This window comes from Cupressus sempervirens, chromosome 3 (assembly GCF_028749045.1).
Source record: "Cupressus sempervirens isolate cs-2001-9-10 chromosome 3, ASM2874904v1, whole genome shotgun sequence".
NCBI classification, from domain to species: domain Eukaryota; kingdom Viridiplantae; phylum Streptophyta; class Pinopsida; order Cupressales; family Cupressaceae; genus Cupressus; species Cupressus sempervirens.
Window position 1 is genome coordinate 473,649,533 of NC_143120.1, and position 20,527 is coordinate 473,670,059.

General features: G+C 34.4%; 1 protein-coding gene and 1 long non-coding RNA gene across 2 annotated transcripts in view; both read left to right on the forward strand.

Annotated features, from left to right (window-relative positions):
- MTR4 (RNA helicase, ATP-dependent, SK12/DOB1 protein) overlaps window positions 1–12,665 on the forward strand; it is a 134,978-nt gene extending 122,313 nt beyond the window's left edge. The window contains exons 10-14 of the mRNA XM_089820382.1: window positions 10,508–10,671; window positions 10,842–10,988; window positions 11,089–11,321; window positions 11,788–12,052; window positions 12,172–12,665. Of these exons, the coding sequence (XP_089676508.1) occupies window positions 10,508–10,671; window positions 10,842–10,988; window positions 11,089–11,321; window positions 11,788–12,052; window positions 12,172–12,450 (1,088 nt within the window). The 3' untranslated portion in view covers window positions 12,451–12,665. The remainder of the gene's footprint in view (window positions 1–10,507; window positions 10,672–10,841; window positions 10,989–11,088; window positions 11,322–11,787; window positions 12,053–12,171) is intronic.
- A 1,401-nt stretch (window positions 12,666–14,066) lies between these two features.
- LOC149567199 (uncharacterized) lies at window positions 14,067–14,737 on the forward strand. Its single transcript, XR_016361612.1, has 2 exons — window positions 14,067–14,151; window positions 14,272–14,737. It is a non-coding gene; the product is annotated as an uncharacterized LOC149567199 (long non-coding RNA).
- The last annotated feature ends 5,790 nt before the right edge of the window (window positions 14,738–20,527 follow it).

The following is a 20,527-nucleotide window of genomic DNA, read 5'->3' on the forward strand; positions in this document are numbered from 1 at the left end:
ATCTTTCATTGACATATATAAATAGAAGGTAACCATTATAAGATGGCGATCTTATAAATGGCAGACTTGTTACCATGGTTCTTTGGGTTAGTAATGAACAGTCCCTGTTATCATGGTTCTTTGGGCCGGATTTTGTGGGACACCATGATAATGAACAATCAAAAGGTAACCTTTGTAAGGTGGCGATCTTACAAATGGTAGACCTGTTATCATGGTTCTTTGGGCCGGATTTTGCCAGACACCATGATAACCAACTTGTTATGGTTCTTTGGGCCAGATCTTGCCAGACACCACAGTTGTTACTATAGACCACACTTAAGGTGGTGTTTTAAAGTTATGGAAATTGCTTAAATTGTGTGTTATGATTCATGAAAGATGAGAAATTTAGCCTCATAATTGAATATCATACTGAGATGATATCTCTTCATATCGTTGAGAGCATAATGTGTTCTATAAATCCTCCCTAGCTAAGAGGGAGTGTTAAGGTTGTAACTTTTGTCAGATTGATTTTATCATGAGATACCTTGTTGTTGGTAAATCATCTTTAAGATAAATATCTTATATATATAATATATATTATATATGTAATATAATATTTATTATATATATTATACATTATATATTATTATATAATAATATATTAAATATATGGTTAACATATTAATATTACATATATTCTTAAGATGAGTTACATATATGGTTATTTATATTACTATTATATTAATGTGTTAACTAGTGATGTTTAACCGTTGAGACATGTCTCTTCCTCTCATATTTATAAGTCATTCCAATTTGCATTTCAAGAACATCAATCACAATGGCTATGATTCTACATTTGCAGAAACAATCCATGTTACTCAACAATCTTCAGCTGTAATATCATGACTAAGGGTTATCCATCTCATGTAATTCTCTGGGGACTTCATCTGTCCTTGTCCATTGAGGTACACAACATTGGATGATTTTAGATTGGTATTCTAACTAATTTCAACATTTTATCATGCCATCTAGAAAAACATGAACCTAAGCATCCATTTTGAAAGCCTTTATGCTTTTACCAGTAGACCTTATCTCATTTAAGATAGTGAGCTTTGATTAGTTGCACGTGTCAAGAGCTAAGTTTTTGGCTTTGATAAGGGAATGATTATGGGTTCAGGATATGGTACACTGTTATATCACTTACATCCCCCTGCATATACAAGTATGGCTGTATATATTAATGCTTAAAAAAAAAGTTCAGAGATTTTTTAAGGATTTGTCATTTAAAGCTGTTACTTTGCACCCTTTTAGAAATCCAATTGAAAGACATAATTAGCCTATCAATTAAGATCTTTTTTGATGACATATACAGTAATCAAATGAGTAAAAATACTAAAAGAGATAAGTTCAAGGAAACAACATTTTGAAAGATATCATAATTTTTTTAAGTGAACAAAAACCATGGCTTTAGATATCCATGATATAATATATAAAAATCAAATGATTGAGTCTTGAACTGTGGTAGGGATGGGTAAACTCCTGGAAAGTCCCGGTGCTTCACTTGGGTGAGCATCACCTAGATCCTTTGAGTGCTAAGTGTTCTATTCATTGTCACGAGAGAAGGGTTTGCGTAAATCACTACTCATGAAACATGAGTCAATGAGTTTGACTCAAAACTATAGAGTTAAATCCTAATAGCAATATCACAATTTGACTTGCTGTGGATGATATCTCCTACTTATCAAGGAGAAGCTTGTATCACTTTGCCTAGCATTTCTAGCTCAAGGTGGAGTTTTTTGCTTGCATCTTAGACAAGTTTACATAGGCTGCCACAACCATAGGAGCATTACTTAGTATAGGGATTGACTTGACAAGCGAAAAGAATAAATGTAATTCCAAGTTGCTGGTTTTGATACGAGATTGGGCATGCAGAATTGCAAATATATTTGATAGTATGATACTTATTATTGGTCAATAGTAATGATAAAGATAAATGTCAGATTTTAGTTCAAAATTTCAATATTATGCTATATATCATATATGTCCAGGAAGATTTAAATAGAAATTGTTGGTATTACAAGTTTTGAAATAAATACAATAAAACATTTGTATAATTTCCTTCAATCTTCATATATATATATATATATATATATAGAGTTTTCAACCTTTGATGTCTATTATTGTCTTCAAATTTGTGTACATATATACACTTGAATATTAAGTAATTTTTTAATCTATTAATTGCAGTTACATTGATAGTATGATAATTTATCATTGATCAATGGTAGCGATAAAGCTAAATGTTAATTGATAGTTCAAATTTTCAATATCATGTCAGATATCATATATGTCTAGTGCAACTCAAATGGAAATCATTACAGTTGCAAATTTTGAAATGCATAGAATAAAATATTTGTATAAATGTCTGCAATCTTCTTAGAAGGATTTAAATTAAGTCCATTGTTTGCTTCAACAAAAATTTGAACGGCAACCAAATGGAGTGCTACTTGTTCTAGTTACTATTACGATATTAGATAGTTTTTATTAATTCTCTCTTTCGTCGTTTTTTTAATAGTCAATCTTTTTGTAATGTTTCCGTAAACTCCTATCATGGAAACTTTCTTTTTCACTCTACAAGAATGTTTCTATTTCCTCTCTCCTGTTTGTTATAGAAACATTCTCTTGTATCTTGTATATATAGATCATTCATGATCTTTGTTTAATAATACATTCATTATTTTACCATAATATGGTATCAGAGAAAATTCTTGGTCTTTTCGAATTTTTTTAATTTCTTTTTGAAATTAGTAGTTCAAAATTTTTGAAATATATGACAGAGTGTTCAAAATTTGCATCTTTTGTTTTTCCTCCAAACGCAACTAGGGATTCAGTGTCCATTTTTTTTTGCAATTTTCTTTGTGCATGGATTAAAATCTGCCTTTTGTTCAAAAACTCTGCAAATGTTTTCAAGTTTTAAATCTGACTAAGGTTTTTTTGAAAACCGTTGATTCCCGTGTCAGATTAACAAATTTTTTACATATCCCTGGTGAGTTTTTGCAGATCTCAACTAGGTTAGTCTCCCTTTTTTCTGCGTGTATCATTTTCCGCGCCTCAATTTTCGAGCCAATGGAATCAAAATCTGATAGAATATTTTATTTTGGTTTTTAGGCTCTTTTTTGGGTGTCTCTTCAATTTTTTATGGTCTTCCGTCAGTTTGCCATGAAGTTTGTGCTATTTCTAATATTCATGTTTTTTATTTGCATCGAAAAAAATGTCATGGCATCTCTCACCAATCTTCTCTTGGAAGGCAATAAGTGATTGAACGGAAAGAACTACAGCACCTAAACAAGCGTTTTCCGCCCACTCCAACAAGGATAAAGGCCTATCTTAGTCATCTACTCAATCTCAGAATAGCTCCAAGAAGAAATGAATCTGGAGCAACTATTGCCACAAATTTGGTCATGTGATCCAAGAACGCAGGACTCCCATTGCTTTTGATCAGCGGAAGCAGGGTGGGTCCCAGCTACAGGCCAACATTGCAAAACATGCAGACCTCTCTGATCAACCCGAGGTTGCCTTTAACACTTTTTGAGGATGTGCAATTCTTTGTTTTTTGAAGATAGATTGACCATCAAGGGATGGGTATTACAATATTAGACAGTTTCTATTTATTCTCTCTTCAGTCTTTTTCTAATGGTCCTTTTTAGTTTTTTTGTAATGATTCCATAAACTCCTATTATGGAAACTTTCTTTTTCACTCTACAAGAATGTTTCTATTTCCTCTCTCTCGTTCGTTATAGAAACATTATCTTGTATCTTGTATATACAGATCATTCATGATCTTTGTTTAATAACACATTCATTATTTTACCATAATAGTTACATCATGTATAAGAGTCTAATCATTATCTATATTGACTCTAGCAAGCTTTGGAATAGATATATCCAAGTTGATACACTCAAAGGCTATATCCCAATGCTTCATTGCTACTTCCTTGCAGTCATTTTGCTTATAGGATTCATGGGTTGGAATGTACATAAGCCGAGCATTCTAATTTCATTCAGGCAAAGAACTTGCAATCTATTGAAAATTGGAGAGAAAAACAACAAAACTTAAAATGGTATATGCAAAAGAAATTAAGAATCGAAGTAGTAAAGTCTACAAATGCTAAAAAATGCTGGATTGTGGTAAAATCTTGATTGCAAGAGGTTGGAGGAATAAATATTCTTGCCCATGTACATACCACCATGTACAAGTATCTTTCTTGTATTTGTCATGAAGAGGACAAGTACAATGATCTTGTCCTAAGATGAACTCGCAAAACTCTTTCCTAATAGCCATCACTTTTGGATTTGAAAAGATTCTTCAAAATATTAATTTGTACCATTTGTATCTTCACTATATATAATGTAGCTCTCATTGGAAAATAAAGTATCTCTATGCCTAGTAATTGGGAGTTAATGCATATGCAAGGAGATGCAATGGCGTGTTCATCTTTTTCCAACAACGATGAATGATTTTTTTCCACAATTTGAAAAAGGATTCTTTGAGGTCACTCTCTTTTTGTTCTATGATGACCTCTATCTTTTCTATGACGGAGTCAATGACATCATAGTTTCACCCAAATGGGGCTGATGTATATCAGCAAATCTGATCATTTTTGTGATAAGTTCTGTAGTGTCCCTTTTTTTGGTGACATTAGAAAATTATATGCCAACTTCACAAATTATAAAAAATGATTTTATTGGAGCTTAATGCAAATTAATATAAGTCCTTTTAATTTAAAAGAGGTTTGAAAAGGGACAAAGGAAGAAGATGAAAAGTCGGGAGTTGGAAAACAAAGGGTCACAGAGATGCTCTTTAAAAGAACAAAGAGAAGCTCATTTGGATCATGCTTGGTTTATGATTTAATTATTGTTCTGTATGAGAATTTGGAAGCTTCAGCTTCCAATAGTTTTGAGGATGGAAAGCCTAGAGCTTGGGTGCAGTAGATGGAAATTCATCATCAGTTGGAGATATCGCACATTTGCCTCATTTAATGTTTCAGATTCATATTTTTGGTATTCAATTTTGCTGTAAGTTCTATAACTACGATTGGATCTTTTTAATTTTTAACTGAAGATTTAATTTCAATATTCATTTCTGAAAACTTTATTACGGCTGGGTATCTTGTATTTGTGTTGGATTAAGTAGAATCAATTACATGCTAAAATATTTGTTTGAATTTCTGTGAGTGCTCTGTTAAAATCTGGAGATGCCTATGGCGATATTACAAGGTTGATGAAACTCAAGATATCGGTTGCCTGAATCCACTGATCGCATCTAGGATCAGAGACATTATCTTTTGGGCCATCTTTGAATATGATTCTTTCCAAATGTTCCATTGGTGGCTAATAAAAATAGTGCCCAGTGTCTTTCACACTTCCACAAATTGTCAAAAATAAACTTTTTGTGATGTAAATCAGGTCTCAACAACTTGTTATTGTGTAAAAATTAATTTAATAACATGTTAAAATACAAGTAAAAGGCATAACCTAAATTTTGAAATAAATTAAATAATTAATTAAATTTACCTTCAACAATACCAAACTTGAGAAAAACCTAAAAAGGCCTTGTGACATATGATATTCAGTCACAACATTTGGATCTTGTCACCCTTGGTGTATATTTCTTTCACTCTCTTTATTTGAGTGTCAATTAATTGCATCACCAAGTTAAGAGAGTGTGTGATACATGGTCTCCAAAAAATATGTGCATACCTCTTCTGAACCAAAGTACTTGTAGCCCTGCAATTTTTCACATTGTCCGTACTGACTTGGACAACTCTTTCAAGACCCACCTTCTTCATGGACTCAATGTGGATTTTAGAAATAAGTTTTGCATCCTTTTATTTTATTTTCACAATCAATCAGCTTCAAAAACATTGCCTCTTTGGAAGACCATGCTTTAATATTTAATAAATATTAAATAATCAAGGCTGATTTTTGCTATCTTTTTGTTTATTAGAAATAATACACTCGTCTTTTGTTCAAGAATCCCTAATTGGTTTGAGTGACATCTCTACCAAAAAAGAAATCTTGTGCTAGTAAGGTGGTGCACATTTTTTTCATACCTGGATCTGTGAGACCAGAAGGTGCATTATTGATTTTCATCCCCATTTATTGCCAATATGGTCATCACACCTGGTTGAAAGGAAGATTATTGGTATAAATGGGATGTGTGCAACTTTTCCCTTTGCAAGATCTCTTGTTTCATTTTGAAATGCCTTAAGCAATGCTCTTCTTTTGCGGGAAGGAAAGGGATGTTCTTCTTGGATAGAGGGTATCTCCTAGAAAGGATGTTGGGAGGCTATTAGTAAATTTGTAGGTGTTTTCATGGATGTTCCTCTTGCTAAAGGATGAGATTTTAATTTTGCTCTTTCAGTCACATCATCAGCTCCTTCTTGAAAGCACAATTCACATTGTAGGCTGAACCTGCATTTATATTAATTGATGCAGTTATCATAAGGATCCCAAACAAAGGGATGCCTCAGACCATGCAATGCTCAGAGTTAGCACAAGTTGAAAACTATGGAGGAAAAAACATAAATTCAAATTGACACAAGATTTGATTTCTTATTATAGTCTTAAAAAGAAAGGTTACAAAACTCGCAAATGGGATGTCAACATCACACAGATTATATCAACTAGACTTCATTCAAGCTCAGGATGCATATCCTTGTGGTGGTGCCAGTGGAAGCCAACCTCCTCTTAATGTCCTCAACTCCTAGTATAGAAAGGCATCAAAGACAGTTATCAAAGGTGAATGGTTCACATTAAACCATCAGTTTGCAACACTTCTTTCCATGCATCACCAATTTCAATCAACACATGGATAACACTGAACAAGGGATGTCATCTTGCAAGCTGCTCCATTGTGCAGAGTTGGACAAGGCTCAGTGTACATGCAAGAATTCTGTCTGCATGGAACTTTTTGTTGGTTCCCAAAACCACAGATTGGAAATCCAAGAGCTTGCCGATTCTCCGACAGGACTCCACAATTAGTTGTGGCTAATGAATGAGAATAATTTTAATTCCTTCGCACTTTAGGCTTTGCTACACCTAGGTGGGTAAACCTTCACTTCAAACTTGAACACCTTGCTCAAAGCTTTTCTATAGCGAATTTGGAATTGGTGAGTTTTCATGGTGGGAAGTTCCTCAAACTCTATTGAAATAAAATTTGTATGAATGCTTTTAATATTTGTTTGTGAAATGAATCTTATTTAAATGGAAGGAATAATGTTTATGAATTATGGATATGAGGGGATAACGAACTTCAAGACTTCAGACATTAACCCATTTTCTTAGCATAAAATGCAGACCAATCCCTTATTACACCTAGGGCAAATAGAGTCAAACTTCTTCAGATCCTTATGTACAACCCTGAGAGACAGTATTATACCATTTGATACTTTATAGGCTAAAACTTCAACTGGCAACACAAATCCGAGTCTAATTGAATTTAGTTTCTTCAGAAAACCAATTAGACAAAATTCCCATAGACAACATTTCGTATGCAAATTTTGATAATCGAGGATATGTATTAAAATCAAACTTCTTCACTGTTGGCAGCAATTGATTTAAAATCAATAATCACAGAGGGCAAATCTGAACAAAATATTTGAACTTCAATTTTTAAGACGAATAAGCAAAATTGGACTCTTGCATTAAATTTATAAAACGAGTAGAAATGATCTTTACTTATTTACAATATTTTACATATCCAAATTGCAAATAACATTTTATTCCTCCTTATTTCTCCTTTTAGCTCTCATTCACTGCTCACCTTTTAATATTTCTCTTTTTACTTTTTATTGAATATATGCCTTGTTATTCTTCTCTCATCTCTTTTCTATTTCACATGAATCCAAGACACATTTATATCTTGATCATAATAAGATATGACTTATCAAAAAGGCATGTCTCTTCCAATAATACCTTCTCAAGAACAATTTATAATCTCTTTAACTTTTGTAATACTAATTATTTACGGAAGCACCCTTTCACTTTTCTGGCCGTTGGAGTTCAAATTTATTAAAACTTTTATTGTCCTTGTTATTGCCGGTTAATTACTTTGGCTTTTATTATCGGGCATGTTTGATTTAAACTCCTGTTGAATCTTTCCTAAATCTGTAGTGCTGTATTCAATTTTCTGAAGTCTTCGAATTTTCTATTGGTTCAAAAGGTATCGACTATAGTGCATCGATTACTATTCTCCATCCAAAGTAATATGCTCTTTTCCATTCCCGCGTGATGCTTGGCAACAGGATTATTATTTCCTGGAGGCACTCAGTCTTATTTTTTGATGGATAGCACTAGTGAATATAGAAGACTCCCTGGTGAATGTTTGTTCTGAGATTCTGTCCATGTATTTGATATTATCTTTTTAATACTGGATTCCCAACGGTTGCTGTTATTACTGCTGCTGAATGTTTGACGGCACATGGTCTCCTCCTTTTTAGCTGCATAAGAACTCTCGATGACATTACTCAGGGCTTCGTATAACTCCTCGTTTGATGGTTATCTTGCATGGTTCCCTGTAACTTGCTTGGTTTTTATCTTCTCTGACCGATGACAAGTACTGCTCACATGTTTTATTCTCATTTTCATCACAGCTAAGTAGTGGCTTTACTGATGTAATGGATACGCTGTTTTGGATTATTATATGTTGACTAGACCTCTTTTCACCCATATCATTCCCATACTATTTTTCCTAAGTCATAGCTGTTAATGGTTGCTGAATCATCAATGGTTCCAAGGCATTGTCTCAAATCATTGCTGTGTATATTTTGTTGTCTTGCGTTTACTGCTGGGATGTTGCTATTTGTTTTGAATCCAAATCTACATGCTTGTTTTTAACATTGAATATCTAGGAGCATTTGAATAATCACCGAGTATAACTGGACCAATTATAGCTGTATATGGGTTTGAAGAATTTATTAGTGTACTTCAAAGGCAAATTGCAGATTGTACTTTTGTCTTCATTGCTAACTTATTTGTATTTAGCTGCTCCAATTTGGACTCAGTGTTTTACTTCTGCTCATTGACTTATTAACATTCCTCATCAGTTAATTCTTATTGTTGTTTCTCAATCCCATAAATACGCTTTGTTCATATTCACATCACTCAGCAAATTCTATTTGATTATGCCTATATGCCAATCTTTTTATAATCTCTCCCTTAGGTGCCTTTTCCATCATCACAATTGCAGCCTAGTCTTTATGCACAAAGTGCCCTGTCTCGAGGTAAGGCTTTGCCTTATACACTAATGCAATAGCATCCATATTTCCAAATCAAGCTGCTTTTGTAGATGCCATAGTGATTATAATATCCTTGTATAATCTGCCAAGGCTCATCTTGTATCCTTGCTCCAATGTGCTTCAAAATATGCATTCAAGATTTGTAGTATATATCTGCTCTTAATCTTCCTTGAACTATAATGCATTGATATTAATGACCTTTTCCATCATGAATCCTCAATATTATTTCACAAATGGAGACAAAAATTTGGGTTCCATCATCTTTATCATGCTCATCTGCGCCTAGCATGTAACCTCTAACTTCTATGGAAGGCTTTGACCTTCATTGCAAACACTGCACTGTTGTGCACACACAAGGTTTACGCAAGCCACATATGTTACTCTCTTTTATTTTGGTTTATGTGGATTGCTCATGTGCCTGAATGCTACAGCATCACATTGCATGGTTGTTTCAAAACACTTTCTTCGTATTTAAGACCTGCTAACAGTTTTGGCTCTTACCTTGATAAAAAGGATATCTGCCTGCATGAAATCTAGCTAATTGGGTGGTCAAGGTCAAGGCTAACTAACTGACTAAAAGGTCATGTCCTGGAAGTTTTAGTCAAATACAGCTGCATGGGATTCTATGTTGGTCTCTGATTTCATGTCTACAAAGCTTTATGCATCGAGATCAACCATATATGAGAAACCCATTGTGCTCTAGTAAATGCAAGATTGATGACATTATTGAAGCTCAGAATCTGCCAATGACATTATCGAAGAGTAATTAAGAAGAGCACACTTTCAAGCACTTAATAATGAGCTCCACTAATTGTGTCATCATCAAATTTCTTGGAATTATAATAGGCCTGGACTCAACAATAATATATTCAAAATATTGACATTTGTCTTGATTGATCTATTTTATATGAACCTCCAAAATGTTTTAGCATTGCGATTATTTTAATCAAGTTTCTTATTTTTCCAGCGTTCTTATTGTATAAACTATATACTACATTATTATGGCAATCAATTTGCCAGACATTACTAGCCTTGTGTTTCCAACATCAGATATTGATATTTTAAGAAGTTAGTGAAATGTTTGAGAGCAGTGTTTTCAATAACTAGTCAATAATGTTTAAATGTACTGCATTTATTATTTGTAGAGTATCTTTTTTCTATGTTGTTCTCTTACAGATTAGAATTCCAGCCTAAATAATCTGTTAAATCCTTTCCTTTTGTGTTTAAAGTCCATGCAGAAGATGTAGATGTAAGGCCAGAAAATGCCCAGTATACTATTGATGTCCTGACGAAGTGCCGTACAAATAAAGATAATGGTCAGATAAAATTCGTTAAGACTGTTCCATGGAGTGAATCAGGAGAACCACTTGTTGTGGCTTTACCACTTTCTCAGGTTGCCATTCTTGTTTCTTTTCAGGCAATAGAATTACCTATTATGATGTTCAGGAGGATGCATAAACCTTATTAGTCAATTAAGGAAGATGTTTTTGTATTGTTTCATTAGATCACCCAGTTCCATTTCACTGACTACGGACTTCCATTGTATTTATATGTGCCCAACAGATTGACAGCCTGAGTGCTATTCGTGTTTACATATCTAAGGATCTGCTTCCGGTTGAAGCACGTGAAAACACATTAAAAAAAATTGAGGAGGTTCTGAAACGCTTTCCAGATGGGGTGCCACTTCTAGATCCAGAAGATGATATGCAGGTGAGAAAAACATGGCTGGCACTTAATGCTAAATAGTTTATCACAGGATTAGAACTTTGTATGTACTTGCCAAGTTAACATGCTCTTTGTATTTGTTCAGGTGCAGAGTGGCTCATACAAGAAGGCTGTTCGCCGTTTGGAAACTCTGGAGGGATTACTTGCTAACCATACAGTTTCAAAGTCTCCTATTCTTCAAAAGTGCCTAAAAGTACTACAAAAGAAAGTAGAATTAACTGCTATGATCCATGCTGCTCGGAGAGAGGTCCGTGCTTCTACATCATTGGCTTTCAAAGATGAATTGAAGGCACGCAAACGGGTACTTCGCAGATTAGGGTATGTTATAAATTTAAAATGCAATCCCCCGATTTGTTATATCATATGGGTTTTTGTTTATTGTACCCCTGGATTTGAATTTTGCATATTCTCAGTTTCAATTCTGACTTACTATAATATTAAACAGTTTCACTGTTCAGTGAAGCTGCAGGGAGTCTTCTCCCAGTTAATCTTTAACATTAGTCATGAAATCTCCGTAAGTTAGAGACCTAATGGTATAACTTACTTTAAAGTACTTTAATAATGGAAATGATCCTGTGTGCACATAATAATATTTAAATCTATGGTTGGTTTGTGCAGAGAATGGATTGTTTGTTTGGCCATGCTAATCTCCTGTGAATGCAATGTGCTCATGGTTTCAAACCCCACAAATTTATATCAGCCATACATAAGATTTCTATTTTATGCTAGAAATGGAAAATATTCAAACTCATGAGTGTAATTATGTGTGTTAATATAAATGCAGGTATGCAACAAGTGATGATGTTGTGGAACTGAAAGGGAAGGTTGCCTGTGAAATAAGCAGTGCTGATGAGTTAGCTCTTACAGAACTAGTATTCAATGGCGTGTTCAAGGATATTCCAGTTGAGCAAATGGTTGCTCTTTTGTCATGTTTTGTTTGGCAAGAAAAATTGAAAGAAAAGAAAAAGACAAGGGAAGATCTTGCGAGTCACTTGTCTCTGCTACAGGACACTGCCCGAAGGATAGGTCAAGTGCAGCTTGAATGCAAGGTAATTAATAAAATAAATATTGGAAAATAATCTATCATGTATTTTCTGAATTTCATACAATTGGACAATAAAACTGCTCTCAAGTGACTGATTTTATTTTCCTTGCATGTAATTTGCAGGTGCAAATCGACATTGAAACCTATGTCGAATCTTTCCGACCAGACATTATGGAGGCAGTTTATTTGTGGGCAAAAGGTGCAAAGTTCTTTGAAATAATGGAGATTACCGAAGTCTTTGAGGGTAGTTTGATTCGTGCCATACGAAGGTTGGAAGAAGTCCTCCAACAATTAGTGCTAGCTTCAAAATCCATAGGAGAGATTCAGTTAGAAGAAAAATTTAAGGAAGCTATCACAAGAATCAAAAGAGATATTGTTTTTGCTGCATCTCTGTACTTATAAAATTAAACCATAATATTATTGGTCCAATTTTGGTAGAGGGGCTTATGAAACTATTCATATATTTAATTATTTGTACTTGTAACAGTAATGCACAAATAAACAATTTGATCGTCAATGATTACGAGGAAGTTGCACAATTGCATACAAGCAACAAGCTATTGCATATTGAAGCATTTATGTTTGCAATTTTTAATGTTATTTTTTCTTTTGTGCCATTATAGCTATTCTTAAAATGATAGGCAATGTGTCAATTATAGAATTATCCAATCTTGTATGATGTGTTTGCAGTTAGTTTGTGGGTAGATTTTATTATGCCAATGACTTGGTGTAATATCTTATCCAAAAGCGGCAAAGATCAATGGCTTGACTTTGTTTTGGTCCTTTTGATGGCATCTGACCTGACATGCCACTTATATTGATCTGCTTCACTACTGCTTCAATCAAAGTCTTGTGAAGATGGTATAATTATAATGCTCACTTGCTATAAACATATACTTCTGTTTTTTTAATCGAAGCTAAAACAGGTTTTGAGGGGTACCTTGAATCTCTTGCAAGATGCGTCTGAACACAATAAACATTGCAGCACAACAGTAATCGAAAACCTGCAATGACACTGCCTGAAGGATAGGTCAAGTGCAGCTTGAATGCAAGGTAATTAATAAAATAAATAATGGAAAGTAATTCTATGATGTATTTTCTGAATTCCATACAATTGGACAATAAAACTGCTCTTAAGTGACTGATTTTATTTTCCTTGCATGTAATTTGCAGGTGCAAATTGACATTGAAGCCTATGTGGAATCTTTCCGACCAGACATTATGGAGGCAGTTTATTTGTGGGCAAAAGGTGCAGAGTTCTTTGAAATAATGGAGATTACCGAAGTCTTTGAGGGTAGTTTGATTTGTGCCATATGAAGTTTGGAAGAAGTCCTCCAACAATTAGTGCTAGCTTCAAAATCCAAAGGAGAGATTCAGTTGGAAGAAAAATTTAAGGAAGCTATCACAAGAATCAAAAGAGATATTGTTTTTGCTGCATCTCTGTACTTATAAAATTAAACCATAATATTATTGGTCCAATTTTGGTAGAGGGGCTTATGAAACTATTCATATATTTAATTATTTGTACTTGTAACAGTAATGCACAAATAAACAATTTGATCGTCAATGATTACGAGGAAGTTGCACAATTGCATACAAGCAACAAGCTATTGCATATTGAAGCATTTATGTTTGCAATTTTTAATGTTATTTTTTCTTTTGTGCCATTATAGCTATTCTTAAAATGATAGGCAATGTGTCAATTATAGAATTATCCAATCTTGTATGATGTGTTTGCAGTTAGTTTGTGGGTAGATTTTATTATGCCAATGACTTGGTGTAATATCTTATCCAAAAGCGGCAAAGATCAATGGCTTGACTTTGTTTTGGTCCTTTTGATGGCATCTGACCTGACATGCCACTTATATTGATCTGCTTCACTATTGCTTCAATCAAAGTCTTGTGAAGACGGTATAATTATAATGCTCACTTGAAATAAACATATACTTCTGTTTTTTTAATCGAAGCTAAAACAGGTTTTGAGGGGTACCTTGAATCTCTTGCAAGATGCATCTTAACACAATAAACATTGCAGCACAACAGTAATCGAAAACCTGCAATGACACTGCCTGAAGGATAGGTCAAGTGCAGCTTGAATGCAAGGTAATTAACAAAATAAATAATGGAAAGTAATTCTATGATGTATTTTCTGAATTCCATACAATTGGACAATAAAACTGCTCTTAAGTGACTGATTTTATTTTCCTTGCATGTAATTTGCAGGTGCAAATTGACATTGAAGCCTATGTGGAATCTTTCCGACCAGACATTATGGAGGCAGTTTATTTGTGGGCAAAAGGTGCAAAGTTCTTTGAAATAATGGAGATTACCGAAGTCTTTTGAGGGTAGTTTGATTTGTGCCATATGAAGGTTGGAAGAAGTCCTCCAACAATTAGTGCTAGCTTCAAAATCCATAGGAGAGATTCAGTTGGAAGAAAAATTTAAGGAAGCTATCACAAGAATCAAAAGAGATGTTGTTTTTGCTGCATCTCTGTACTTACAAAATTAAACCATAATATTATTGGTCCAATTTTGGTAGAGGGGCTTATGAAACTATTCATATATTTAATTATTTGTACTTGTAACAGTAATGCACAAATAAACAATTTGATTGTCAATGATTACGAGGAAGTTGCACAATTGCATACAAGCAACAAGCTATTGCATATTGAAGCATTTATGTTTGCAATTTTTAATGTTATTTTTTCTTTTGTGCAATTATAGCTATTCTTAAAATGATAGGCAATCTGTCAATTATAGAATTATCCAATCTTGTACGATGTGTTTGCAGTTTGTTTGTGGGTAGATTCTATTATGCCAATGACTTGGTGTAATATCATATCCAAAAGCGGCAAAGATCAATGGCTTGACTTTGTTTTGGTCCTTTTGATGGCATCTGACCTGACATGCCACTTATATTGATCTGCTTCACTATTGCTTCAATCAATGTCTTGTGAAGATGGTATAATTATAATGCTCACTTGCTATAAACATATACTTCTGTTTTTTTTATTGAAGCTAAAACAGGTTTTGAGGGGTACCTCGAATCTTTTGCAAGATGCGTCTTAACACAATAAACTTTGCAGCACAACAGTAATCGAAAACCTGCAATGAGCCACCAAGAAGACAAAAACAGGAACAAAACATGGAAGAACTGGCCAGAAGACAAGAGGGGCCTCAACAAGACTAAACTGCAGAACACCAGCAAGTTGCACAAATCAGGGAGGTTTGAAAGTTGAGCCTAACCAGTGAGTTCTAAGAGAAGCTTGATCCTAGTGTCATTGTAAGATTCTTTGTAGAACTAATCTCATCCACTGAATCTTGAATATTTTAACCCCTCTTGGGGCCTCCCCTCAAAGTCTTTGATAGTCCTCCACAAGAGGAATCACAATCCAAAGGGCTTGCAGTGTCTTGCTTGTCCCTTATGGGGGACGCCATAGATTTTTCCATGAGGCTTACACCAGAGAAGCCCAAAACATTTCCGTCATAACAAGTCTTCACGAAAGAAATCAATCTTTGAAGGCCTGACAAGAGTGAGAAAAATGTCCAATTCTATGGTAATGAAGCAAAGAGGAAGAAATTATCTACTCCCAAACACAACTTGAAATGAAAATTAATAGTTTTTGGTAAAAGCTTAACATTCTGAACACACAAAACTTGACAAAAGCTAAATGTTTCATGTCTTTACTGATATTGTCTATGGCCAAAAAGGAATCAAGAGTATTAGCAATACCTCAAAAGACCTCTTCATGCCAAAATTCTAGGGAAAGCATTAGGAGCCTTACCCAAAGGGCATTAGCATTAATTCAAAATTTCTCCATGCCAATTTTTTTTCCTTGGATGCATCAAACTCGATTGTCCATATTCAAAAAGAGGATAGATTTGACAAAAGAACCACAATCTACCAAACAAGACACCATTGCCCTCCTCAGTATTTTTTAATGGGAAAAGGAAGAACGTAAAGTCAATTATTATAATCGTTGTTTTTAATAGATTTCATCTACTATGACATTCATTTATTTTGGGATGTGTTTCCAGCATTTTTGAGAATATAATTTGGCAAATAGAGAGATATTCCATATAAATTGTAAATGCTCCAAGTGTACATGAAAACCCTAATATGGTTGAGACTAGCTATTTTAGGCATGCAATTTATCATGGTACTCTAATAGGATTTATTTTGGCTCTTTGAAATCAACATTTTGAAGCAAGTTATTGCTTTAAATAAAAGTCGAATTTAGGGGAAGTGACTAGATTGGCTTCGTGTCCTCAATCATAGGTGATTGAAAATTTGTCTTGTAATTCAATATGATGACTTCATCACGTGTCTAGTTGGACATTTGTGTTTTGATTTGATCCTTTTAAAATAAAGAATAGTGGAATGACTAGGCATAGTAGCCAAATGACGAATTAACTCTAGGCGAGTATATGCTTAAGTTGAATCAAAGCTAAAGGATGGTAGGTTGATAGGAGGTTAGGAATCTTTGATGGGAGCCAAAAGGGTGAAACCTTGGGCTAGACTTGCCATTAATACACCCATGCCTATTCGACCAACAAACAAAAAAAAATCATACAAGGAGAGTTTCCCAAAAATTGTATGAATTGCTTTTTAGCTGGTTGCATGGACATTTTTGAGACACACCAAGTAATGATAACCAATAAATTGAGAAGATTCATTGTCCTAATAGGAGCCATCAATTTGGAGTTGAAACAAGCATAGTCAATCTTTATGGGTATTCTTTCACCACCTAACTGTATTTGCACTAGGAGTGGAGTCTACCAACTAGGTGGTCCAATGGAATGACAAAGCATTGTTTGCATTTGAAAGGGAGACCCTCGTAGTAAAGTTGTGGCAGAGCTAACCTTCCAAAATGTGAGTGAAATTGGAGAAGTAGTAGAGCTAAGCTTAAATAATTGTCCAATAGATTTCCCTATGGCCTTGCGACAAGGATCTTCCAAAACTAGAGCAAAAGATTTGGAAGAAAAACCCTTACACGATTGACATTTAGAGGTTCAACAAGGGGATCGAAGGAAGCTAACCATGGCTTGATAAAGAGTGTTCACTTAAAACGACATTCTATTGTCAAGCACTAAATCCCTATTTTAAAAAGAAATTAACTACCCTGTGAAGAAGCCTTTGACCTAGGGGGAGTGCTTGATCTTGACCTTAATGATAGACTTCCAAGAGTCCAAGACCCATTTGTTTAGGTTAAAAAGAGAAGGCCAAAAATGGTTGATTCTACAAACTAAGACCTTATGTAGATAAAATTCCTCTTTCTCTAGCACATCTTGACTACGTACAATAATTGAGGAAGATTATGGTACGAGCTGTCATAATTTCTACCGTAGAGGACACACTACACCTCAGAAACCCACAACATTAGTAAAGGATTGTAGACAACTAATATCTATAGCCAACTTTGCACCACCATCAAGAAATGTGTTTGAGGAAACAATAGCTTGTAGAAGAGGGGAGAAACTAACTTTGGAAACACTATCATCCTTAAGAGGGACTTCAAGAGGGGGTGTTGGATCTTGTTGAAACCTATAAGCAAGTCCTTGACCAATGCTTAAGCGCCCAATATTATTGTTAGTAGGAAGGCTAACCAAGTCAATAGAGAGAATCAACACTTATATATGAGAAAACAACGGTTACGCATACAATCTCCAAATTACCCCCCAAAACAACATAGGAAATGATGCCAACAATTGTGGGAATCAGAATGTTTAAAGACTACAACAACAAATATAGTTGATTGTAATAATGTAAAATATGTTCACAAAAACCTTTATATAAATTCAATAGACATTTACATGTCATAATATAATCAAATATCACATCTATATATTGACTTATTACAAATATTCGATATAAATAATTCAATCAATAATTATTTAGCATATTAATTTATACCGACATTTCTTTACATCTCTCAAAATACACTAATTAAAGATATCTCTACTAATCAATTTATTTAACAAAATGGTCCTCAATTTATTCAATTAAAAAAGAAATAAGAGTAACTTCATTATGTCAATGCCACATGCTTTGATCTGTAATACAAAATTTGATTTTTCCATTTAAAATGTGTTTTCATTAAGCTTTGTGAATAGGAACTTTCCCAAAGTCCTCTTTTGATTTTATATGTTCATACTAGTTTCCAAGTTCTACATATATGGTATTTCTATAGCACTTGAAGATGCTTAAAGTTTTCCTTTTCCCCTTAACAATATTTAGTTTTTTCATTTGGTTCAGGATGATGCCTTTCTCATTTTGAAAGGAAAATTGGACACCACCCCAAAGGTTTTTTTTTTTCAATTTCTACCTACCTTAGAACTTCAATCTTAACATATATGCCAGAAATTAAGATTTCACCAAGTTTAGAGTGGTTTTTTTTTAGATTCATATGATCACCGACGAGCATTTCTTCTTTAATGGGTTTATTGAGCTCAATACCTAAATTTCATCTGTAAATTCACAAACTACAAGAACCGCTCGCTCCTAATTTGATCCTAGAAATTAAAGCCTCTGCCATCTGTTGAGTTTTACCTTCAACTAAGCTTAAGAAAAAACTAAATTCATTTTTCCAACCTCATCACAAGTTTTGATTCCTTTCTATTTGGATATTAACTTATAGGATATAATAACATCATTCCTCTTGTACCAAGGGATTATCTTGGACATTTTGGCTATAGTGTACTTTGTAGATCCACTACCCAAATAATTTAAACCATTGACGTACACCCTAATGCCCAATTGTCCACAACAATAGCTAGTGTACTATAATGAAACCTTGAATGCAATATTCTTGGTTTAAAAAAGACTCAATGTAAGTAAGAGGAATTTGTCAATTTCAACACTTGTCAAAAGAATGACCAAAGTTGCATGAAAACATGCACCCCCACGTGCACACACACAAGTGCTAGAAAATGGAAAATATAATTTAGTTATCAAATATGAATTGACCGATCTCTTCTTCTTATGAAGACTCAAGTTTGTAAGGCTAACACAATATTCGAATGATACATCCTTTTTATGAATTGAGTGAGGCATAACTGATCAACATGTTTGAATGGGAGTGTAGGGGAGAATACATGCGATGGTGGTCGTTAAGGAAACTTTGCAACTTGTTTCTTGTGGCTCACATGCTATTTCAACTCTGGCAAGACGTGATGGTGCAAGGTCAGTGGAAGGCTGGGATAAAGGCAAAGATATGAAGGATGAGAATCCACCGGGTGGAGGGGGTGATACCCAAGAACCTAGACACGAAGATGCAATCATGTAAGGGACTTAACACAAAGGGTGCCAAGAGGAAACACACAAATGTCCTGACTAAAGACCAACCTTGGTCTTCTCTATTTGAAATCAAACCAAGTAGCAAGTTTGCCCACTTGCAAGTCAATAATATCTTTGATTTGGCTTCTCGAAGGTATGCAATTTTTGTCCATAACCCAATGATTGATCATAACATGTCACAAGTGGCCCTTTCACTAGTCCCAAACCCAATATTGATATGGTTAGGGCTTTTTCCAGAAAGAAATGGCACATCAAAGACTACATAAAGATTGTTGTGGTGTCAAAAGGCTGCTTTTCTTTTGCATTTTCTTGTGAAGGCTTGTCTAATGTTATATGTGGAGGGTTGTGGGTTATTAGGAAGTCATCTTTGGCTTTACAAACATGGTCCCCTAAATTGGACCCAAATGATGCTATCTTTTCTTTGGCTCTAGTTTGGGTTAGGTTCCTAGGTTTTCCATTGGAATATTGGTATGAGGATGATTTTATGGGTATATGCAATTCATTTGGGGAATTATTATTGATTGATCCGATGACACTAGCTAAAACAAGATTGGTCAATGCTAGAATATGCATTAGTGTTGATCAATTTATGAATCTTCCCTCTAATGTTGAGATTGTGTCTAAACTGTGTCAATGGGCATAAATAATTGAGTTTGAGACTATGCCATTTTCTTTTTCCTTTTGCAAGAAGACAAGGCATTGGGAAAAGAAGTGCCCTCAAAGGATAAATAAGGAAAGGCCCCAAAAAAGATCGATTAGAAGGTTTGGAAAGAAAGAAAGGTGAATGACAATCGAGGGAGCACATGAGAGAGAAAGGAGAAGTAGCCTAAGATGATGATACCCCAAACCTGAAGGTGATCCTAAACAACAATGGGATTGATGAAAAAGAGACCTAAGATAGAAATTAAAATGAATCCCATTTGGATGTGGATCCTTTTTGAAATAAAACTCGGGAAGGATCAGAAGGACCCTCATTGGATGGAGGATTCCCAACCTTGCAATGTGTTGGGATATTCAATGCAATCCACATCTCTAAGATCGATAGATTGTGTAAAATCTACCTTCCCTGATGAACCTCTTGAAAATTTGGGGACAAATTGGGGAAATGATTAGGGGATAAAAGGTAATCTCAAGGAAGGAAATGAAATCCAGAAGAGTGGAACAAAGGGAGAAGAGTCATAG